A 19,856-nucleotide genomic window follows, 5' to 3' on the forward strand; every position below is an offset into this window, starting at 1 on the left:
AAAGGGTTGAGACTTCTGGTATAATGCAATTAAGTAACAGAGCAGGCGTCAACCACACATACCTTATCGCTAGCACATTGGCCCATCTCATTGTTGTTGACCTGAGTGGTCGTGGCACATGTCCACAGTAGAGGATTGGCCATTAATCGTGTAGTTAGATTATAAGAATTCGAACGTTGTAACTTAAAGATTATTTTTGTGTGCGTGAGCAAAGAAGGTAACTTTTAAAAAACACAATCAAAACAAAGCCGCGAAGAACAAAGAAGAAGAAAATAAATAAAGAAAGGAAAACAATAGTCGGGCGAGAGGGACAATCAATCTAGCATGGTAATCAATTAGGTTTAATTAGATAATTTTGGACCTCCAAGTAAACATTTCTGTGGCTGAACCCTAAATTGATAGAGGCTCCGAAAGACAGGATTAGAGGCACAGATAAATGTAGGCCAATAGTGCGAAGTGGAGTTTGCAGTAACCTTTTTTTTTATTGCAGAAAAACGTCTGCAAACAACAAGAAACGATCAGTTGTCACCGCTTCGCCACAAATTCAGAATTATGGTGAGGGGACCAGTCCAGAGTTGTGCAGATTGAAATTTAACGGCAGAGCAGGCTCGTGGGGATGGACACTTCGAGTAACCGTGTTTGACAAAATATTTGTACCAATGGTGTAGAAGATGTCGGTAATGCACAGAGTTAGTGATTGCGGAGCCGGATACTGCCTGTCTAATGACATTCCTACGAAATCTAGCAGAGGTAACATAAGCAGACAAAGGACAATACAGGAGAATCGGGCCGCTTAGAAGTGTCTTGACTAGAGAACCTGCAATTTCATTTATAAATAGTCCTTTATGACCAGGTGGGGAAGTAATTTGCATTATAAGGAAAAATACTATCGAAATCAATATCAATAGTAACAGAGCTGTCGTGAATCTGAAGTACATAGCAGATGCGTACGTCCAAAGGGTCAAGTAACTGTTGCACGAACATGATTTGCGGAATATATGTAATCGCGGCTAGTGGACGCCACAAAACAAAACAGGCTGCGAAATAAAGATTATTTCAGAACATTATAACGGCGATTCCTAAATTCGCAAGGAAGTTTACGCTTTCGAAAGACGGAACCTGCAAGAAAGAGAAGGAATTCGGGAACTCTGTCTGCAGGACCCCACTTCTCATGGTCAACTTCCCCTATGTGTCCGCATGCTCATCATAATCATCATAACCACCCAGTAGTGTTATGGAACAATAAATGCGGTGAGTAAGAAGGAACATCATTTGGTATATAGTGCGGGGTTGACGGCAAAAATGTTTTAACAATGCTTCAGAGAACTTTGAAGTGTGTTCATTTATTGTTGAATTAGGCCATTTATTCCACTCATCAATCGGCAACCGAAAGAAGTAATCGGCTAAAAGCGTTAGTTGAACAAGGTAGTCAGTGTGTATTCAAATAAATAAGTAGACGATACATTATGACAGGATGAGTACGGTTTTGCGCTTTTTCCCTGGGGAGAGATGATCTATTCAAGACATTTCTAACTTTCCCTCTCTCCCACCATTGTCAAGATAATAATAATAATAATAATAATAATAATAATAATAACACTAATAATACTAATAATGATAATACTACTACTACTACTACTACTACTAATAATAATAATATAAAATAATAATAATAATAATAATATTTATTTATGCACAACAAGAACAAATACATAGTAAGCGGGCCTGTCGAAGCCTAAATGGCTTGTGTGACTAGGCCCGGCAGCGCCGGCAACAGCGATGAGGTCAGCGTATGTACATACAGGCGTTACCTTAGTGCCGACAAAACATTGTGCAAATAAAAGGAAAATTAAATACATGTTATTCCGACGTAGTGGAAATTTTTTTTCGTGCTTATACAGAAAAAAAAAACAAAAATTGAAAACAAGTTTTGGCAACGTAGAGAGCATTTTGGTAAGCTCATATAGATATTCAGGTTAAGACAACCAAATTACTTCAAATAAACACATACCCATACATAAAACAACTCAAATGGACGATGACATTATCTTTAAAACCTTTTTTGACTGAACCGAGAAAATTTCGTCAGGTAGATCATTAAAGATTTTTGGCACATACACATCGTCGTGCCTCACCATACCTAGTTGATGAACGAGGAACATTGAAACGAATGTTGTCCCTCAAAAGTCGAGGGGTTACATATTTCTGTCTGAATTGGTCGTTCCAAAAATGACGAAGAACAACAGTTTGCTTAAATAACGACTGAAATGAAGGAAAACCTAACACTGAAAATTAATTGTCACCTGACACCTGGCCACAGCCATAGGCAACACTTTTCAATATATTTTTTAGTAAACTGTCAATTCTTGTTTGCCATCGCAATGCGCAGAAAGCGAAAACGGTGATTCCGTATCGCAATATGCTGTATGCGAGTGCATGCACTATGGTTTTCTTTACCGATAATGGCGTGAAACCATTTATATTAAAAAGCAACCAAGCGACACTCCCAAGTTTGCCACACAGATAGGCCAGATGATGCTGCCACGACATGCTGCTATCAATAAATAAACCGAGATATTTCACACAGTCTACATACTGAACAGGGGTACATGTACATGAAACGCAGGGCTGCATGCAAGAATACTGGAATGTTTATTGCTGTGGTCTTTAAGGGATTTCTAAGACATTAACTGTGTCTTCTTGATATTTACATTAATACAATTTTTCGCAAACCAGTGCATTACACTGTGTATTGTATTTTGCAGGGCGCCCACAGCCTTTTCATAATGTATATCCTTTGTTAATATAACCGCATCGTCAGCATACTGACAGATGGTGCTTTTAGAAATTACTAGAGGAAGATCGTTTACGAATATGTTAAACAAAAGAGGTGATAAAATCGAACCCTGGGGAACACCGGCTCTAAGCCATTGCTTGCTATTGACGGTTTCCTTGTCGGCCATAACTATCTGTGACCTACCACACATGTAGCTTCGCAGTGCGTTGTGGAATGGTCCTCTGAATCCCATTAAAGTTAGTTTCTCTAGTAGAATGTTACGATTCACTGTGTCAAAAGCTTTTTCCATGTCTAGAAATAGCGCACAGGTGAACAAGTTGTTTTCAAATGCAGAATATACTTCATCTGAGAATTCTTCTAATAGGACTGTGGTACCTCGATTCGCAACGAAACCAAACTATCTGGGCGATAAGATCGAAAACTTCATTAAGAATGACGTCATGCATTCGTAAAGGAATTTTTCTAGTATCTGGGAAAGTACCGGCAAAATTGAGATTGGTCTGTAGTTTCAACGTTATCTTTCCTGCCTCCCTTATATAGTGGCTTAACTATAGCTGTTTTTAGAGTCTCGGGAATTACTGCAGTTTCTAAAAAGCCATCTATTAAAGAAAACAACATGTTCGCAAGCACATCGAAGTTTCTTCGCAGAGTGCCTACTGATATGCCATCTATTCCTGGTGGTTTATTTAGCGAAAACTACAAAGAATTCGTTTCAGGTCAGGTGTTGATAAGCTAGGAAAAAAAAAAGCGGATGCCAACACAGATTCCTTCAACGTACAATGATTTTCCTGTTGGGATAAAGCGTTTTCAGAAGCACGCGAGAAAAAAAACGGTTGAATGCGTTAACTACCACTGTTTTGTCATCTAGAAATGAGTCAATGGGATTAGAAAGCACGTCACTTCCTCTCTTAAGATATAATAATAATAATAATAATAATAATAATAATAATAATAATAATAATAATAATAATAATAATAATAATAATAATAATAATAATAATAATAATAATAATAATAATAATAGCAGTAGTTAGTAGTACCTATATTGACATGTTTCAGAGTACATTCCCCGTGGTTCGTATATATGTTAATCATGCCGCCTGGTTAACTCCATTTTAGGCCCGCCTCCTCGTTTTCCGTTTCCCTGTTCACGCGAAAGCGTCAAATGGCCCACTGAGCGAAAAAGGCCGGCGGCGTCTGTAGCAGCGAAACGGCACTTACATTCCGCGATTGTCTGTGGGGCCACGTCACGAGCGCGTCTGGACGGAGCAGAGCAGGCGAGAGGGGTTGCGTGAAGGGAGAGGGGACATCGCCTCGACGCTTCGCCTGATGGGCACCGCCGCGTCGGTGGCGTTGGCACTGCAGGCTGCTGCTGCTGCTGCGTACTGGCTGGGGCAGTACGTGCCGCTATGGTACATTACTCGCAGCGCAAAACTCGACAGACCACTCCGAGGCGTTCCATTGGACATTTTCTAATTCACAGCTCATAGGAAGTGCTTAGGTGTTTCTCCACCTCACATCGTTTTGTCAACCACGTTTGTCTTCTCTGTACATTTTGTCTCGCGTATTACTCTTTAGGTGCACCAGTACGAAGGTTGCGTAGCTGTTCCTGGTCCCTATAATAAATATTTGATTTGATTGATTATTATTACCATTAGTATTGTTATTGCTGTTGTTGTTGTCGTCGTCATTTCAGCGGCAATTGCTACTGTTGTTCATCAACGTGCGAACTCGCTCCCCAGTGGGGCCCCCCGAACACCAGGCGAAACGAGATGAACGACACGACGAAGGCGACGAACAGCGCCCTGTCGACAGCTCGCGACACGGCGTGCCATTCCTCTCTGAGTCGCGGCTCCTGATTGGTCGAAGCCGGGGCCGCCACCTCGGCCGCCATTGGTGGGTCGTGGCTGAGGTGCTCCATCTCCGTTTCCCGCGCGGCCGCCGCCGAAGCCGGCTGGAAGCCGCCGACGCAAAGGAACTGCCAGAAAGGTCTCTCCAACAAGTGGACCAGACCTCGAGGAGCCTCGCATCGGTCGGCGGAGTGCAGAAACTTGCAAGTTGCGACGGCCCAAGCCAGGGACACGGCAGCCAGCGTTGCCGATAGGGACAGGAACACCACTGGCGAGATAAGAAAGAGGGAGAAGGCTAAGATGGCATTTACGAGTCTCAACGGAAGGCAGCGCGATTTATTGAGTAATCGACTGATTCATTTGCGTAATAACAGAGCCCTTTAACAGTTTCATACGACTCTGGTATTATATTGGGCTAGTCGGTAAAACTAGGCGAACATTAATCATTAAAGCGTACGCGCCATGTGTAACTGGTATTTTCCTCCTTTATTTCTTATATCTCTAACTCGTGCGCGCTATCACATTTGCTGTGCGAAGCATTTCAGTTAATAGTTTGCTCTGGCTCTGGTGCAATTCCGACTTTACGGTGATAATCTTTGCGGCGTGACATCTAATGGGATTGATAGAGTTATTGATTATTTGGGCTTGCCGCCCCAAGATAACACACGGGCTTATCGTTGCTCATTATCCCTATAAAAGGGTCCCACGGTCACTGAGCTTGACAAATGCTTATTTTCTGTAGGTATTTTAATTTCTGCGATTTGTAAAACAAAGAGTTTACTCCAACTATTTGTCCCTGTAAAGCGTTTTCCACCCTTAGCGTGACTACCACAGAAAAAGCCACCTTTACGATGCAGTAGAGAGCGCGGAGATGATTTAGTGCGCTAACGAAGGAACCGAAGTCAGCATGAATTTTATTTTGTAACCCGACTTTTTTCTGAGATCCCGCGGAGGTCGGAGTTTAGGTTGGACGAATGGCTGGTGAAGCGGCAGCACTCTGCAGACAGTTCGTCCGAAATTGCCACGTGGCCTACAGCTGACGCGTTCGTCTTGATCAGGGAGTGTTGGGAGCTCGCCTTGCTTAAGAGCTTCGCTTACTCCAAGGTCATTACTACACAGGAGCGCAATGCTCATGTTTCTCTGAGACTAACTTAACACTAAGAAGAAATTTTGTAGATAAAGATAGGATAATTAAGGAATGAAGTGTTCATTGATGAATAATCGTATCTAAAATAGTAAATGAAGAGAAGATAATTAAGTGATCGAGTGTTCATTGACGAATATTCGTGTTAAAATAGCGTCATTCACTGAACTGTTAATGTAAATTCTACCGGATGTATAGAAATAGAGGTGCTGTTAATATTGTTCATCATTTATGGGAACAAAAAACTAAGAAAGCTTGCGTGAGTCTTATATAAATATTAAATATGACAACACATACATTCCTATTGCAGCAATCTTGTGCCAACGCCTCTAGGGAGAGAATCACTGGAAGCGTAAGGCCGAGCCCAAGCTGGAGAAGAGGACTCTGCAGAACTCGTTTCCTTTGAATTCTATACTACGACATTATACAAAGAAATCGTCGATGGTTTCAGCTTTACCGCAATAATAACAATTAGGTGAAAGAACAAAATCAGACCAGCGGGAATGAAATCAAATAGTTGTATTCTACAAAGCAGTTTAGTAAATTAAACTTCAAATTTCCTTATGCAACACATCTGCTTTACCAGGAGAACTTAAGGTGCTGAAAATTAGTGTTGTTTGTTGTGCAATAAATGAATGAAATTCTCGGAGAACGTTAGGTCAATTGGCACTGTCAGAACAGAATAAACGGACATGGAGTCGTTCATTATAAACGCTGAAGAAATACATATGGGGAGTTTTCGTACTGCTGGGATGAAGACCAATAATTCTGCATAAAATATCGTGACGCGCTTACAGTGCGTGCAACCGCAAGCCTTTCTCTTCTACCACCAATATGCTGTTCTTTTAATTTTTTGTTTATGCAGTGTAAATGAACAATAAATAAACTGCCATTCTTAACCTGCCCATAAGAGAGTAATTCGCAGCTCGACGACGACGATGATAATGATTTATTGGCATCCCCTTTGTAAGGGGGCGGTGACAAATAGTCACCTAGCCTGCTTGAGCCAATCAGGTACGCTATGCAGCGAGATCGAACGGAGTCGCCACCAAGCGGGCTGCGACGGAGCATTATTACTGTGGGCGTGGTTTCCGAGATCGGCCGGTGCGTGCGGACCGCATCGCCCGATCTTGGAGGCCGGAGTGTAGATTGCTTCTTGCGTCGTCTGCTAGCCAGTACTGTACACATGCTTATACGGTGTGCACATATGTTGTAAAAGATGTTTGTTTTCTGGATGTAGCGCACTGGCTTCGTTGTTTTTTCGATGACGACGAAGAAAAGCATCGAACCTTGCACTGTCGTTTTCGAGCTGTATTGAGATTAGTGATTGGTCGAGTTCGACCGGCTTTATCATCGTGCACTCCGTTGGCCACACACCTTTCTATTTTATAGCTGTTTCTTGGTAAAAGCACAGATCCTAAGCTTGAGGTTACAGAGAGAGACAGGAAGGAGGTAAAATGACATATGGTCGATTAGTATGGTTGATTAGATGGTTGATTAGTGGTTGATTAGTGGTTGCCTTGCCTATCGTATTTACAGATTAGACCACACGCTATGGTAAGTAAGTGGCAAGTAGCTCGAAATGAAATCATTACTGAAGCACGGGTAAAAAAAAAAAAAAAAGCTGGCGCTCCGTACCATGAGGCGCGGTGCTAATTGATCCCGCATGGTATTCGGTGAGCGTCGAAAGCCAGATGATAGCGACCAGGAGGTTGGCGCAACACAGGGTCACCCTCGGTCCCGTCGTCGGCAGCCAGAAAGTGGCCAGCGTCAGCAACACCACCGCCACGGTCGGGCACGCCAAGCTCGGCTCGTACCTTTTCCTCAGCACCATCTGACAGCCTGTTTGCCAAGCAGTCAAGAAGAAGTGGTGTAAAACCCTCAAACTATATAGCACCAAGCCTTTTTTAGTTGCAACCGAGTGAAGCAAACGGACAACAATGCCAGGGAATACACTGGGATAATTACCTGCCCCAATTTTGAAAAACTGGGAAAGGTAGGAATCTTGCTGAAAATGGGCAAAAAGGGGCCCAACTTGTCGCCGAAAGTACAGTTTCCGCATTACGTGTGCGGTGTTCTAGCACTGAATTACCGCGGCGGTAGCATTTCTTTCGAGTTTCTCGGATATTCTTTTACATATTTTGGTGCGGCTTCTTTTTCATGTCTTTTGCAAAGATATTTGTACGTGAAATCTGCTTATCGCATTCCTCTATTCGGATACACATGTTTATAAGGTCTCATGAAAATAAAGATGCCATGTTATGTGCCAGTGATGCCAGTGCCAGATGCCATGAAAATAAAGATGCCATGTTAACGTTGCCTATGTAGCAAGCACCTTAACCCGTATACCGAGTACGTGCTGCTGGGCGAGTTGGCGCCAAATAAAATAACGGACGAAGGAAGGAGACACGAGACAACCACGTAGGCGTATACCGCATATACCATCCGGGAAACTCGGCGATTGCCATGAAACGCAGAGCGCGCAGCACTGTCACTTGTGCAGCGCATTCCTCTTGCAAGAAAGCAAGGGATGATTAAAAAAAAAAAGAAAAAGAAGGCGGCAGTCGCTTGGGGAGCGTTCGTGACAAAAGTGAGGGACATATGCGCGATGTTTGTGTCACGAATTTTCCCGCAGCGACGCGATGACGTTTAAGGGGGCGCATGCGCACCAAACAGTATGCATATATCGGTGGGTGAATGAACAGTCGATAGTAGCATCCGTTTTTTGAGTCTGTCTGCCGCCACTTTGTGCTGAGTTACCATAGACAGAATGCAAGACCAACAGGGCCAACAGTCAGTCTTCCAACAGAGATGGAGGCGGGTCTTCGGAATGCATGGGGATAATTGTCGCTTCAGGGCGCCGGTCGAGGTAAATGGAGGCGAGCAAGTGCTGGTGGAGGGTGGCTCGCCTCCTGGCATGTCATTTCATTTCCTTCTATCTCCAGGAGGACAGTCTATTGGGCTTCTCGGCCGCTGCTAGCCTGGTAGAACGCTCCCACAAGCGGCGCTTCACTACTAGTGTATCACGACCTCTTCCTACGGTTCCCGTTGTGGGAGCTCTTAAACGCCATGCCTAGCTTACCAAAGAGCAAACAAAAAGAACAGAAGGAAGTGAAGAACAAGGCGAACACGACAGAAGGCTTAAGCGACTGGCGAATACAAAAGCCTCCCTCCCTTCCTTCCTTTGAGACTTCCCGGGATCTGCCTGCGGCTAAATTGTGCTGAGTCAGCCTTCTCGCTCATCTTGTTCCAATACGCCGATGGAACCGTATGCAAGTCCATTACGAACCAACTAGCTCAGAAGCAGCCCCTCCTATGCTGTGTACACAATTCCACTTCTGCTCACCCATGGCGGCATGGAAGAGGATCTTGACCCTCGGCTGCGACACTTCCCAGGCTGGGTTGTCCTCGACGTCGACGCGCACACTGCCCTGCAAGCGCACCTCGCGACCGTCGATGTCCCACGTGTGCACGACCATTTGGCAGTCGTAGCGGCTCGACCAGAAACCCTCCGGCGTGGCGATGCAACTGGCCGGCAGCTGCTTCAAGTGGTCCAGCGAAACAGAGCCGGACGCGTCCACGCGCGCCATCGGGCGGCCATAACTGCCGCCTGGTGGTGATGACATCAGGAGAGGCGAAAGATCTCTAGAGGTGCAGCAGAAAAAAAAGCACGTGCTTGCATGCATTTATTTTGTTACTCTGCTTTAACCGATTGACTGACTGACTGACTGACTGACTGATTGATTGATTGAGCCACCATGTACAACAAAAGCATGACTGAGTACACTAGGATGCACGAAAAGGCTAGAGCTCAGTACCGTCGGGCAATTTTGAAAGCAATCATGCGAACATTACCTGAAAAAGAAAAAAAAAACAAAAAAAGGAACGCTAAACGTAGCGTTGTCCCCCTCCAAGTCATCACCTTTTACTAATCGAAAAAAAAAAAACGCGATAATGCCATTATAGTATGTAGGCACAAGACGAATTCGGTATATGCTCAATGATGTGAGAAACTGCGCCCATACTTTACACGCAGCCAGGAGAGCACAAGTTATGTTGTCGTCACGAACAAGAGAGAATCATCGATAAACCAAACGAGGACCGCTGGCTTACTTCATGGCGGCGATTTCCGGTACCCATATCTTTTCAGCCGGGACTGTGATAAAATCTTCGCCGCCATAGTCGTCGGGCTTCCACGTCAAGAACTCGTCTCTCCATTTCTGTTGGACAATTAAGACAAGATTCGATAATGACACCCGTGACTAGTTGTTTCATGACGTCATTGTAGTACGCAGTACGTACTTGTAAAACCATTTCGTAGGCACATTTTGCGCACGTCATACCTTACGAACAAAAAAAAAAAAAAAAAGAGAGCTAAAGGCTTACCGCGGAGATGATTACGTTCACTTTGACCGTCTGCCTTGAATGGTCCTGAAAACGAACAGAAAGTTAAGTGTTGTGGACACGACATGCGAACGCACGCGCTCACCATATCGGCAATCTCCTGGATCAGCAGGTCTAATGTCAACACCGTTACGTTCGTGTGATAGAAGACTGGACGAACGTCGTTGGTGTACCTCTCTGGGTCGAAAAGGTGTTTCAAAAGATTCCTGTGATGAGCGATTCTGTTCAGATCTGTTAACAGATGCGTTTTGAAAAGAGCAGTTATCAGTAATGCAAAGTGTCAAGTTGTATAAGCGTCAAAGTAGCATACACAGACGCGTTGCAACGCACACTTATATCTATTTTATTTGACACGCAGTCGCCTACATAAATACGCGTATTGATCCTATATATGCGCAGACACCACAGCGACACCAGGAAAAAGGTGAGCTCGATTCTCACATAAGATCTTGCAAGTAAATATAATCAATTGAATTATGTAGATATTGATAGCAGCTCCACCCAGGCATTTCTCTCGTGCACTTTTTATTATTGCATAACCTGGAAGTCGTTAGAGTGTGAAAGGTTTTTGTATTGCCTAGTTTAAAACAGGGACTATGCAACGACGCCCAAATGCACAGCAAATGCGAAATTGTTTAGAACGCGAATAAGCAATTTTTTGGACGCTACGGTGGCGGCTTATCTCGGCACGCTGGACGTTTTCACCACGTGACTAAATATGTAGAGAAGCATCGCAAGGTGGTGATTTTCGCTCTCGAATCCGTACATTGCGTAGGGTAAAAAACAGAAAAAAAAAGAATGCGTGATTTTACAGGATAGTTTGGCCTACGAGCGCATATATGCTTACGCGCCTTTGTGATCTAAATGTAATCAAAATGTGAATCTGTAAAATTTGTTTAATTTGGTACTCTAGCGTGGTCACCTCTTTGAGGGTTGTGTCTGCTGTTAAAAAATGTTAAACTCAGGGACGACGCATGCGTAAATATTTGCATGATTTATAGTGACACGCATTTCTAAGATATTCCGCTTGGAAACACAGAGTTAGACAATTACAAAATTTGTACGCGACTCCAAATGGTTTCCAGGCGTATTTGATGTGTGTTTAGATTTTGTACTTGAAGTTATGCATTATGTCTCGGCCGACATTTTATCTTTGCGAAAGATACACTCCTTCTGACGCATTCTAGAGAAACTGTTTTGACAATCTTGCTTACTCACCCGAGTCACCTGATCCCACGCAGCTATAAAGGGAACCGAAAAGTACACACGTGATGTACACTTTACGTAGCAGCATATCTCTGCTCATCTTGAAGTGAGCGAAAGCAAATAAAGGAAGCGAGGCGGTCCCTTTATGCGGGGACCAACAGCTGTGCTTCATCAACGGTTTCGTTTTGCTTAGTATTTTGCCTTCGACATCCCGCCCAGCTCTATGCGTACCAGTTGTACCGCTTGCCTCGTTGATTTAGGTGAATCTACAATTACATAAATTTGCTGCTACGTTTAACATTAAATCGATCTCGTAGAAGCTGAAGGAAAGCCACAAAAAGCGACGATAGTGACGACACAGTTACAAAGCCCGCGCCAACGCAAACCAAGTCGCTGACCATAGCATAATCCACTTCGAAGTCTGGTAACGCTGCTCAAAACTGTCAGGTGAAAGCACTTCTACAGGCACATCGTAGACGACGCTGCTTTCGTTGCTACGAAGTTAGTTTCTACAGAAGTTCGCCCACTTCTTTACAAGCCTCGCACCTTGGATCGTTCGTGCACTAATGAAAGCGTGGTCTTTGTTAAGACAGTTGCTAAGATGTTCACGCTGCTTTCCGGCCTATGGAAGTACATCAGCCAGCGCGACGAGTACTATGTGCTGATTCTCGGGCTTGACAACGCTGGCAAAACGGTAATTCGACGTCTGCATGTATGAGCAGTAAAACTGTTGTCGCACGCATTCATTTTCGTGTACTCGGGTCTGCCGATACTTCTTGGCGGCTGCCTGAGTCACAATCGATCCTGTTCAATAGAAACTTGAAATGTAAACAAAACACGTATCGTCGGCTTTGTGCAGACTTATCTGGAGCAGACCAAAACGAAGTTCTCGAAGGGGTACAAGGGCTTAAACCCTCACAAGATTACCACGACTGTCGGCCTGAATAGTGAGTGCAAAACGCATGCTTTATCACTATATGTTCTTTCGTTGCTCATATTTACTGTGCACAGTCTGACAGTGTCTCGTTCTCTTTCAAACAGTCGGCAAGATCGACATCCACGGCATACGGCTAAACTTTTGGGATCTTGGAGGCCAAGACTCGCTACAGTCGCTATGGGATAAGGTAAGCGCCGTCAATGACAGTTGACTTAAAGTTCCCGAGGGTGCTCGTCATAGACAAGTCAGGGGAGGCCTTCACCCATTGTTCTGGGACGTTGACGCACTACGAATCTTGATGCTCTTGTAATAATCATGCGCTTATTCCTGGCAGTGTCTGAGCATGATACGTACTTCAAGATCTAAGAGTTAAAAATGGAATCCCTCTCGATTCTAAGCAAGAAAAACAAAATAATAAAAAGAAGCTAGGAAGTCACATTCTGCTACGTTTTGTTGAATTCAAGTTTGTAATAACGCTTTATGTGCGCTAACAGTAGCGCGGGCAGCGCCATATATACATCGATTTTAACGCGTTACTTTGCGTACAAGCGTTCACTATCAATCTTTCGGTTTGACTACGGCCACTTGACACCTCAGTGATGAAATATTCACAAACGACGATTTCGAGCGGTGTTGTGAATGCTTTCAATCTCAGTCGGTTTCTATTTCACTGAAGAGCTTAAAGAACATCGTGCGTGAGTTGTGAGTTTATTCCTTGTGTGGATGGTGTTTGCACACTATAATTATATAAGAACCGAAGTTTGTTGTGTCCGCAGGTATGTGTGGTGACAGTGAATGGGCCATTACTTCCCTGCAACCAAGTCTTGTGTGCCCATTCGTGGTAATGCGCCCATGTGGTGGAGCGTTGGCTCACGTGCATAGCAGTTGCAAAGTAGCGGACGCGTCATGTTATACATTTTCCACTTGCATGCAGAGTTTGTTGTGCCAATTCAATAACATACAGGTCACCAAGTCGTGCAGTAGTCACGGGTATTGAACTAAATAGAGCAATGGCTGACACTAAAAAAAATGCTGATATAGCTCCTCAAAAAGAAAAAGACCTTTTTCAAATTTTGGTCCTCAGTATCGTGGACTTCGCAGTAAAGCAATCCACTAGTGACTGCCAGAAAATACCTTGTTGCTGTAGCATGTACTCACATTAATTTTTGACAACTGAACTGATATGAGCCACTTCCTTATGCTTGAGCTGTTCACGATTTGATATTGCTCACTTGCCTGTCATGGCTATGGTTCTTTAGCCCGACTGGATGACATTCCACTGGGTTTTCGATCGTGCCAGGAAATGCCTTATCTGGTTCTTGCTGAAAGTAATCATCATAGAACTACATTCTTAAGCTGTCATTCCCAGGCTTCTTATTGTGTGAGGATAAACAATAATTCTATACTTCATTATTCAGATTGCAATCTCAAAGCACGATTTATGCAGGGTTGAATGACAGTCACTTGATTTTGCTATTTGTTTTTAGAGTAAATTCAAAGAAAAGTATGCAGGTGTCGCACCAACGTGCCACAGTTCATCAAGTCAAACAAAATAAAATGTTTACAAGAACGTCACATAGAACAGATCACCAGTTGGGATGCTACGAAAACAAGTTAGTGGAAAGCTGTAACACTAAATTATTAGTAAGTTTATTCCATTCAGTTATTGTCCTAGAGAAAGAAAAAAATCATTTGAAACAATTAATATGACTGGAAGACTATTGTTGGCTAATGTCCTTGTCAAGTGGCATGCCCCATAGAAAAATCACTGTGTGGATATGTCCTTTTCAGTACTATGCAGAATCTCATGCCGTCATATACGTTGTGGACTCTTCAAATGCAAGCCGTATCGACGAATCCAAGGCTGCATTCGGTAAGTATTGCTACAAGGTCTCTCAGATTTAAAGGGAGACACAAAACTGATTTACCAGGTTATTGATGCTGTGCTTTTTTTCAGCAAAGATGATTGGAAATGATGCACTTCACAGTGTTCCTGTCTTGTTGGTGGCCAACAAGCAAGACATTAGTGTAAGTTCACGCAACAGTTTTGTTACCAGTTGTCCTAGTGACAACAAGAATACTGGTTGATGTATAAGCTTGGGTCTGATTTAGGCCACATAGTCACACTTGCACACACTTGCTGCTTTAACAGTGTTGTTGTTTAAGTTATGATTCACTAAACTCGTCGACAGTGGTCGAAAGAGGTAGGTCGCTGGAGCCAATGTTACTACAAGGTGACTTGACCTTATAGCTTGATTTCGTGAGTTTAAGACAGTAAACACACAAATAGAATGCACTGCAAACAAGACAGAAGTCCATAGAAGTATGGAGGCTTGTAATGCTTAACAGTGGTCGAACAACGAATGTCACTGGAGTCAACTTTTCGGAACAGGCGCTTCGTCAAGTTCCTTTGTCGAAATGCTGGCACCAGCAAAATTCCTTGTTCTACCACTGAAAAGTACACAGATAGCATCAAAGTGCGAAAAGCTACAATAGAAAGAAAAGGCATGCCACATGGAACATATCACTAGTGGAAATGCCGCAAAACCCCACTTTATGAAAGGCTGTGGTCATCGTTAGGGAGCTTATTCCATTCAGTTATCACAGTATGGAAAGTTCTTTTGAATATCAGAAATACTCGGAAACCATGTTTGCGAGGAAGACTATTATAAATAAAATATGCTAGTTGATTCATCCGGAATGATGGTTTTTAGCCAAACAAGACCAGGACATGAGAAAATGAGCATAAGGACGGGACCCGCACTGACTTAAAAGTGAGCTGCAAGTTAGTGATAGTTGCAATGTGGGCTTGTTGGTAATGCATCTTGAAGGGGTGTACGGTAGCGCGATTAAAAGACGGGGTGACCCTGTGTGTCTTCTTTTGTCCCGTCTTTTAATCGTGCTACCGTACAACCCTTCAAGATGCAAGTTGGTGCTGGTCCTGTTTTTACGAGGATTTCTTCTTGCACCAGTAAAACACACATAAATACAGGATCAGCATTGATTCGTCTCAGCTGGTATGCTAGTGGTGTTTTTATGTGTTTCTTCGTGTCCAGGTCTTGTTTGTGCTGAAAACCTTTGTGTTTTGGAGTGTGGAGATACAGAGGGCAGATTCAGTGCAACTTGTGGACTGATCTTTTGCGGGATCCTTATGTTGTCATTGAATATAGCCTGTTAACAGTGTGGCCAGCAGGAATTTTCCTCCTTCCTTCTTTTGTATGTACATATGTATTTTTAGTAAAGTCAACCAATTGCTACCTTTTATGAAATGCCTCTATTAGTGATTGCTGTTGTCGATGTCATTTCAGGGATGCTACAATGCTGCAGAAATGCGTCAGCTCTTTCGGGAAAGCTCTCATCTCATCGGTAGGAGGGACTGTCACTTGATTGGAGCATCCGCATTACATGGGTAAGACTTGCCAGATTGGTCCAACTTGCAGAGGTTCCCACGAAAATTGCTACAGGTCACTGTGGTGATAGTGTCTATGAGAACCACTAGTATGGCGCTTGAGCCAGCAAGTAAACGGTGATTAGCACATGGATCTGCCTACTTTTCAATCTTCTGGCTTGAAATGGCTCTGCACCTTTGCAAGTTAACAATTTCCAACAAAATGTTTACAACGATTATGCATGTGTACAGTCTTATTGTTTTCATCCGTTTAGAAGGCTATGAATGCTTGGCAATTTAGAAACGTGGAGCATACTAAATAAAGCCACAAGGATGTCCGAAGCCACATGTACAAAGATCAGACAAGTCCATGCACTAATCATTCGCATGGTAGCTTAACCTTCTCAAGTGCCACTGACGTACCGGTACATTCTCCATTCTCTCCATTCGGATGCGCACAGTAACATGAGTAGGCAAACTCCCCACAATCTATTTTTGATTCCGACGCCACTATTTATACATCACAGTAACCTGAGCACGTCAGTGTGCAAAACACCAAGTCACCTCAAGTCGGTAGCTCTACGCGAGGGAGGATGGCACATCCAGAAAATCCTTTCCTTGTCAGTGCGATAGACGAAATGTGCGTAAGCATGGCGGCTTTTGAGTTGATAAGGAAAGAATCTGATTTTCTGGGTGTGCCGTCCTCGCTTGTGTAGAACTGTTGACTCTAGGCGACTTGGGAGTTTTGCGCACTGATGTGCTCAGATTACCGTAATGTATAAATAGCGTCGGGATCAAAAATAAATTGTTGGAAGTTGTGCTTGTGTGTATGCGCGCACCTTTATTCAGCCATGTTTTCCGTGTGTTTGAACCAGTTCTTAGAAATACAAAATGATTGTTCATTCATGTTTTTTGACCATGTGAAGATTCAATGCCATTGTGTTTTACTCTAACTTCATAGAAAGTGCGCCTATGCAATATTTGTATGTGCAAGGCTTGAAAGAAAGTAACAAAATTAAATGCAAGGCTATAAGTAGGTAGCAGCAGCAGCATTTCCTTAGTAGCATGTTGATCAATGGCTCCCTGCGAACCTCAGGTCTGGGCTCTTTTATGTGGCATACTATCAAGGCACTAGGTGGCACCTCGACACCACAGTGCACGGGAAGCCTGCATTCGTGCACACTAGAATGAAATGGGCTGCGACTGGCATGAACTTCAGAAACTGTCTACCCCTTTCATTGTCTTTTTCTGACTAATAATTGTGGCACTAAATCCAATTGTGGCGTTTCACCTCCCTTGTTGTCAGCAGGACATCCTCTATTGCCCTACAACCTGTATTGTGTGCTTTGCCATGCACCAGTGGTTCCTCCTGTGGCACGCATTAACTTACGGCAATTCTGTTCGCATGTTGGTTTCATGAGTTGATGTGTTGATGTGGCAAATGTTGTGCAGGCTAGCTTAACCTGTACGACTGCTCGGCAGTGCTGCAAGTTTGCAGATTGTGAAACGACAGGAGAAATTCCCTGTGTATACAAGCTTTAAGCTAAACTGGGCACACATCACATACCAAACTGTCATCCATGTGTGCAACAGGGTGGCTGCTTGCCATGTGACTGTCATCGAAACCTGTGACACCTTGTGCACAGATTAAATTTCATCTGAGAATTCATAATTAGTGGTGAAGAATTTGGTTTTCTTTTCTTTATATTCCATCAATGTTTATTTCTGCCCCAATCTAGTAGAGGGCTATAGGAAAAAAAGCCATAACTTGACTAGGTCCTGATTACTCAATTGCCGCTGGCAGATGGTTTTGGCAGTGTACTCTCTATTTTTTAAAAAAAAATGTGGCTGGTGTCTTGTATAAGCATTTCATGGACAAAAGTGGAATGGTGGCGTCTTGGAGCCAGTGCATTAGAAAGGTGAACATTACACTGAACACGTTTTTCAAGAATGTGTAGTGATGTGGGACTCTTGTAGATTGTGCCTCCAGGCTGTGGTCTCGCACCTCTTTGGGCATATTATGTGCGCGATTTTTTTCACATTACAGCGCGCCACACCAGTGCAGCGTCACCCTTGTTTACACTTCTCCTCGTGTGCTCATTTCCTCACGCGGCCTTGCCAACCTGCAACAATTAATTTCATTAGAGCGCTTGTTAATGACAAGCTTTCTACTAACGTCACATTTTCTTTTTGAACTCATTATAGGGAGGGCATCAATGAAGGCATCGAGTGGATCACGCAGTGCGTGAAGCGCAACATCCTCCGGCCGCCACGCACCAGCGAGTCTTTGTGACGTCAGCTGGCTTGTCTGACTCGCACTTCTGTTTCATAATTTACACTGCCTTTCAAGCGGCAAAGCTTTCAACATGAACAGTGCTGAAGAATGTGTGTAGGTGCGCGTGCGACACTCGGAATAAATCAACATGCCATCTGCAAACATTACACGCACCAAGTTGGGCCACGCTTGAACTTTTGCTAAAACATATGAATGCAAATTAAATGCATTCTGTCGATTTTGTCGAATAATGTGAATTAAATGTCTTTTGTTACAAGCATCAGTTATATCAAATTTGCTATGCTGTGTTCATGCTACATGCTTATACCGTGCTCAAAACATGCCAACCTTGACGTTTGTAAGGTACTATACTACAATTGCAAAGAATACTAAAATTTGGTAAGCTTCTAAATGTTGTTTATTACTCAGGATATTGACCGTTTATTTAAAAATTCAGACTTGTTCTGTAGAGACACTACAATTAGTCACTGTGCTCTGCAGGTGCAGCTAGAATTATCAGTGCCACAGAGACTGGAATATTTGTGAAGTTTACGAAATATTCATGCAATGGCAGAAAAAAATTTTGTTGCTGTTGTACCGTTTCTATGGGGTGTACGCAATGCTGTAGGTGGGCACAAATGATATCAAGCAGGTCCACAAACTGGAGCTCTGAAAATTGGTTGGCTCCTGTACTTGTACTCTGAAATAGTTTTTGTCCTGAACTGGAAGCAAATCAAGAGCCATAAAATGGTAGGCTTTAATATGAAAATTGTAAACAAGCATGAAAAATCAAATATTCTACGATAAATTTGTAACAAAGTTGGCAGGCATGTGCAATTCAATTGCTGCATTTTTTGTCGTTCGCTTTTCAAAGTCCTGTGGTGCTACCAGAGTAACATGCTGCACATGTTACAGCGAAGCTGTTAAGGAGTTCAACAACGGTTTTCGTTCAGCAGCGTGGTTGATATCACATGCAAGTGCAATGCAATGCATTGGAGCCTCGAATTCATTTGAAACATGATCACTTACTATGAAGTAAAAGTTAACTAGTGTATATCTCGCTCAAAAAAAAAAAAAAGTGCATTTTTTGAAATACCAGTAATCCGCAATTTTTGTTTCTTGTATCGAGTCATATCAGCTACAATGAAAGCTGACGGCGTTTCTGCAATGCGGCCTTTGTGGGAGCCATCAATAAGAACAAGCCACGAGAATGCAGCAGCAACTGCTGCTATGTTCGAGCGAGGCAGTGAGGCAGCAAATACACCTTTAGTACTGCCAAAGGTTGCGAGAACTCGCTTAGACAGGTTTGCAGTCCAATATATCAGTTGTCAGATTGGCATATATCTGTAAAGGATTTCTCTCTTTACATATCACCACATATTTATTCCGAATTTCCTTTAATAATAATAAAGAAAAGCTAGTGAGTAAGCAGTAATGTTGTTCTCCTTTTAGTTCCTGTCCTGTTGGGTGCTTATTATTTATTTATTTTTCATTATTACACTCAGTCGACGATCCTTCTGTACTAAAGGGTTTCTCCAGCAGCGGTCTGCAGAGCTCCCAATGGTCTTGGGCATTTGGAGCCGCACACACTCAACCATTTTGAGGCTGTGCATTCCGGTGGCCATGCAAGGGAAGCGTCAGCGTGGAGCCGTTTCGACAAGAGGAATTGTCCGAGACTATTGCTGAAAGCTGGGCTAGTTGGCTACTGGCATTAGAAAACTAGCGTCATGAAAAAGAGGCACACGACGCACATTGTTGTGCGCACATTTGGGGTCGGTTATAAAAACGGCCCTCTCCTGCAGCAAATTTTGAACTGGACAGACTGGGAGGGTACCTTATTGACAGGCCGAGGGTT

General features: G+C 43.3%; 2 protein-coding genes across 3 annotated transcripts; one reads left to right on the forward strand and one right to left on the reverse strand.

Annotated features, from left to right (window-relative positions):
• Positions 1–1,664: 1,664 nt before the first annotated feature.
• LOC142557574 (neuronal acetylcholine receptor subunit beta-3-like) lies at positions 1,665–15,662 on the reverse strand. Of its 2 annotated transcripts, none has more exons than XM_075669526.1 (7): positions 15,597–15,662; positions 10,281–10,426; positions 10,178–10,222; positions 9,905–10,011; positions 9,138–9,436; positions 7,430–7,633; positions 1,665–4,915 (listed from the first exon to the last, which is right to left on the reverse strand). In XM_075669526.1, the coding sequence occupies exons 2-7, from the start codon at positions 10,281–10,283 to the stop codon at positions 4,503–4,505; spliced, it is 1,071 nt and encodes a 356-aa protein (XP_075525641.1). In that variant the 5' UTR covers positions 10,284–10,426; positions 15,597–15,662; the 3' UTR covers positions 1,665–4,502. The 2 variants fall into 2 exon arrangements, with proteins under 2 accessions (XP_075525641.1, XP_075525640.1); XM_075669525.1 differs by lacking the exon at positions 15,597–15,662 and adding an exon at positions 11,414–11,715.
• Arfrp1 (ADP-ribosylation factor related protein 1) lies at positions 11,834–18,281 on the forward strand. The gene is made up of 7 exons (XM_075669528.1): positions 11,834–12,095; positions 12,261–12,348; positions 12,443–12,525; positions 14,130–14,211; positions 14,296–14,366; positions 15,647–15,747; positions 17,932–18,281. Exons 1-7 carry the CDS (start codon positions 12,003–12,005, stop codon positions 18,017–18,019), a joined length of 606 nt encoding a protein of 201 aa, XP_075525643.1. The 5' UTR covers positions 11,834–12,002; the 3' UTR covers positions 18,020–18,281.
• The last annotated feature ends 1,575 nt before the right edge of the window (positions 18,282–19,856 follow it).

Source organism: Dermacentor variabilis, chromosome 9, assembly GCF_050947875.1.
Source record: "Dermacentor variabilis isolate Ectoservices chromosome 9, ASM5094787v1, whole genome shotgun sequence".
NCBI classification, from domain to species: domain Eukaryota; kingdom Metazoa; phylum Arthropoda; class Arachnida; order Ixodida; family Ixodidae; genus Dermacentor; species Dermacentor variabilis.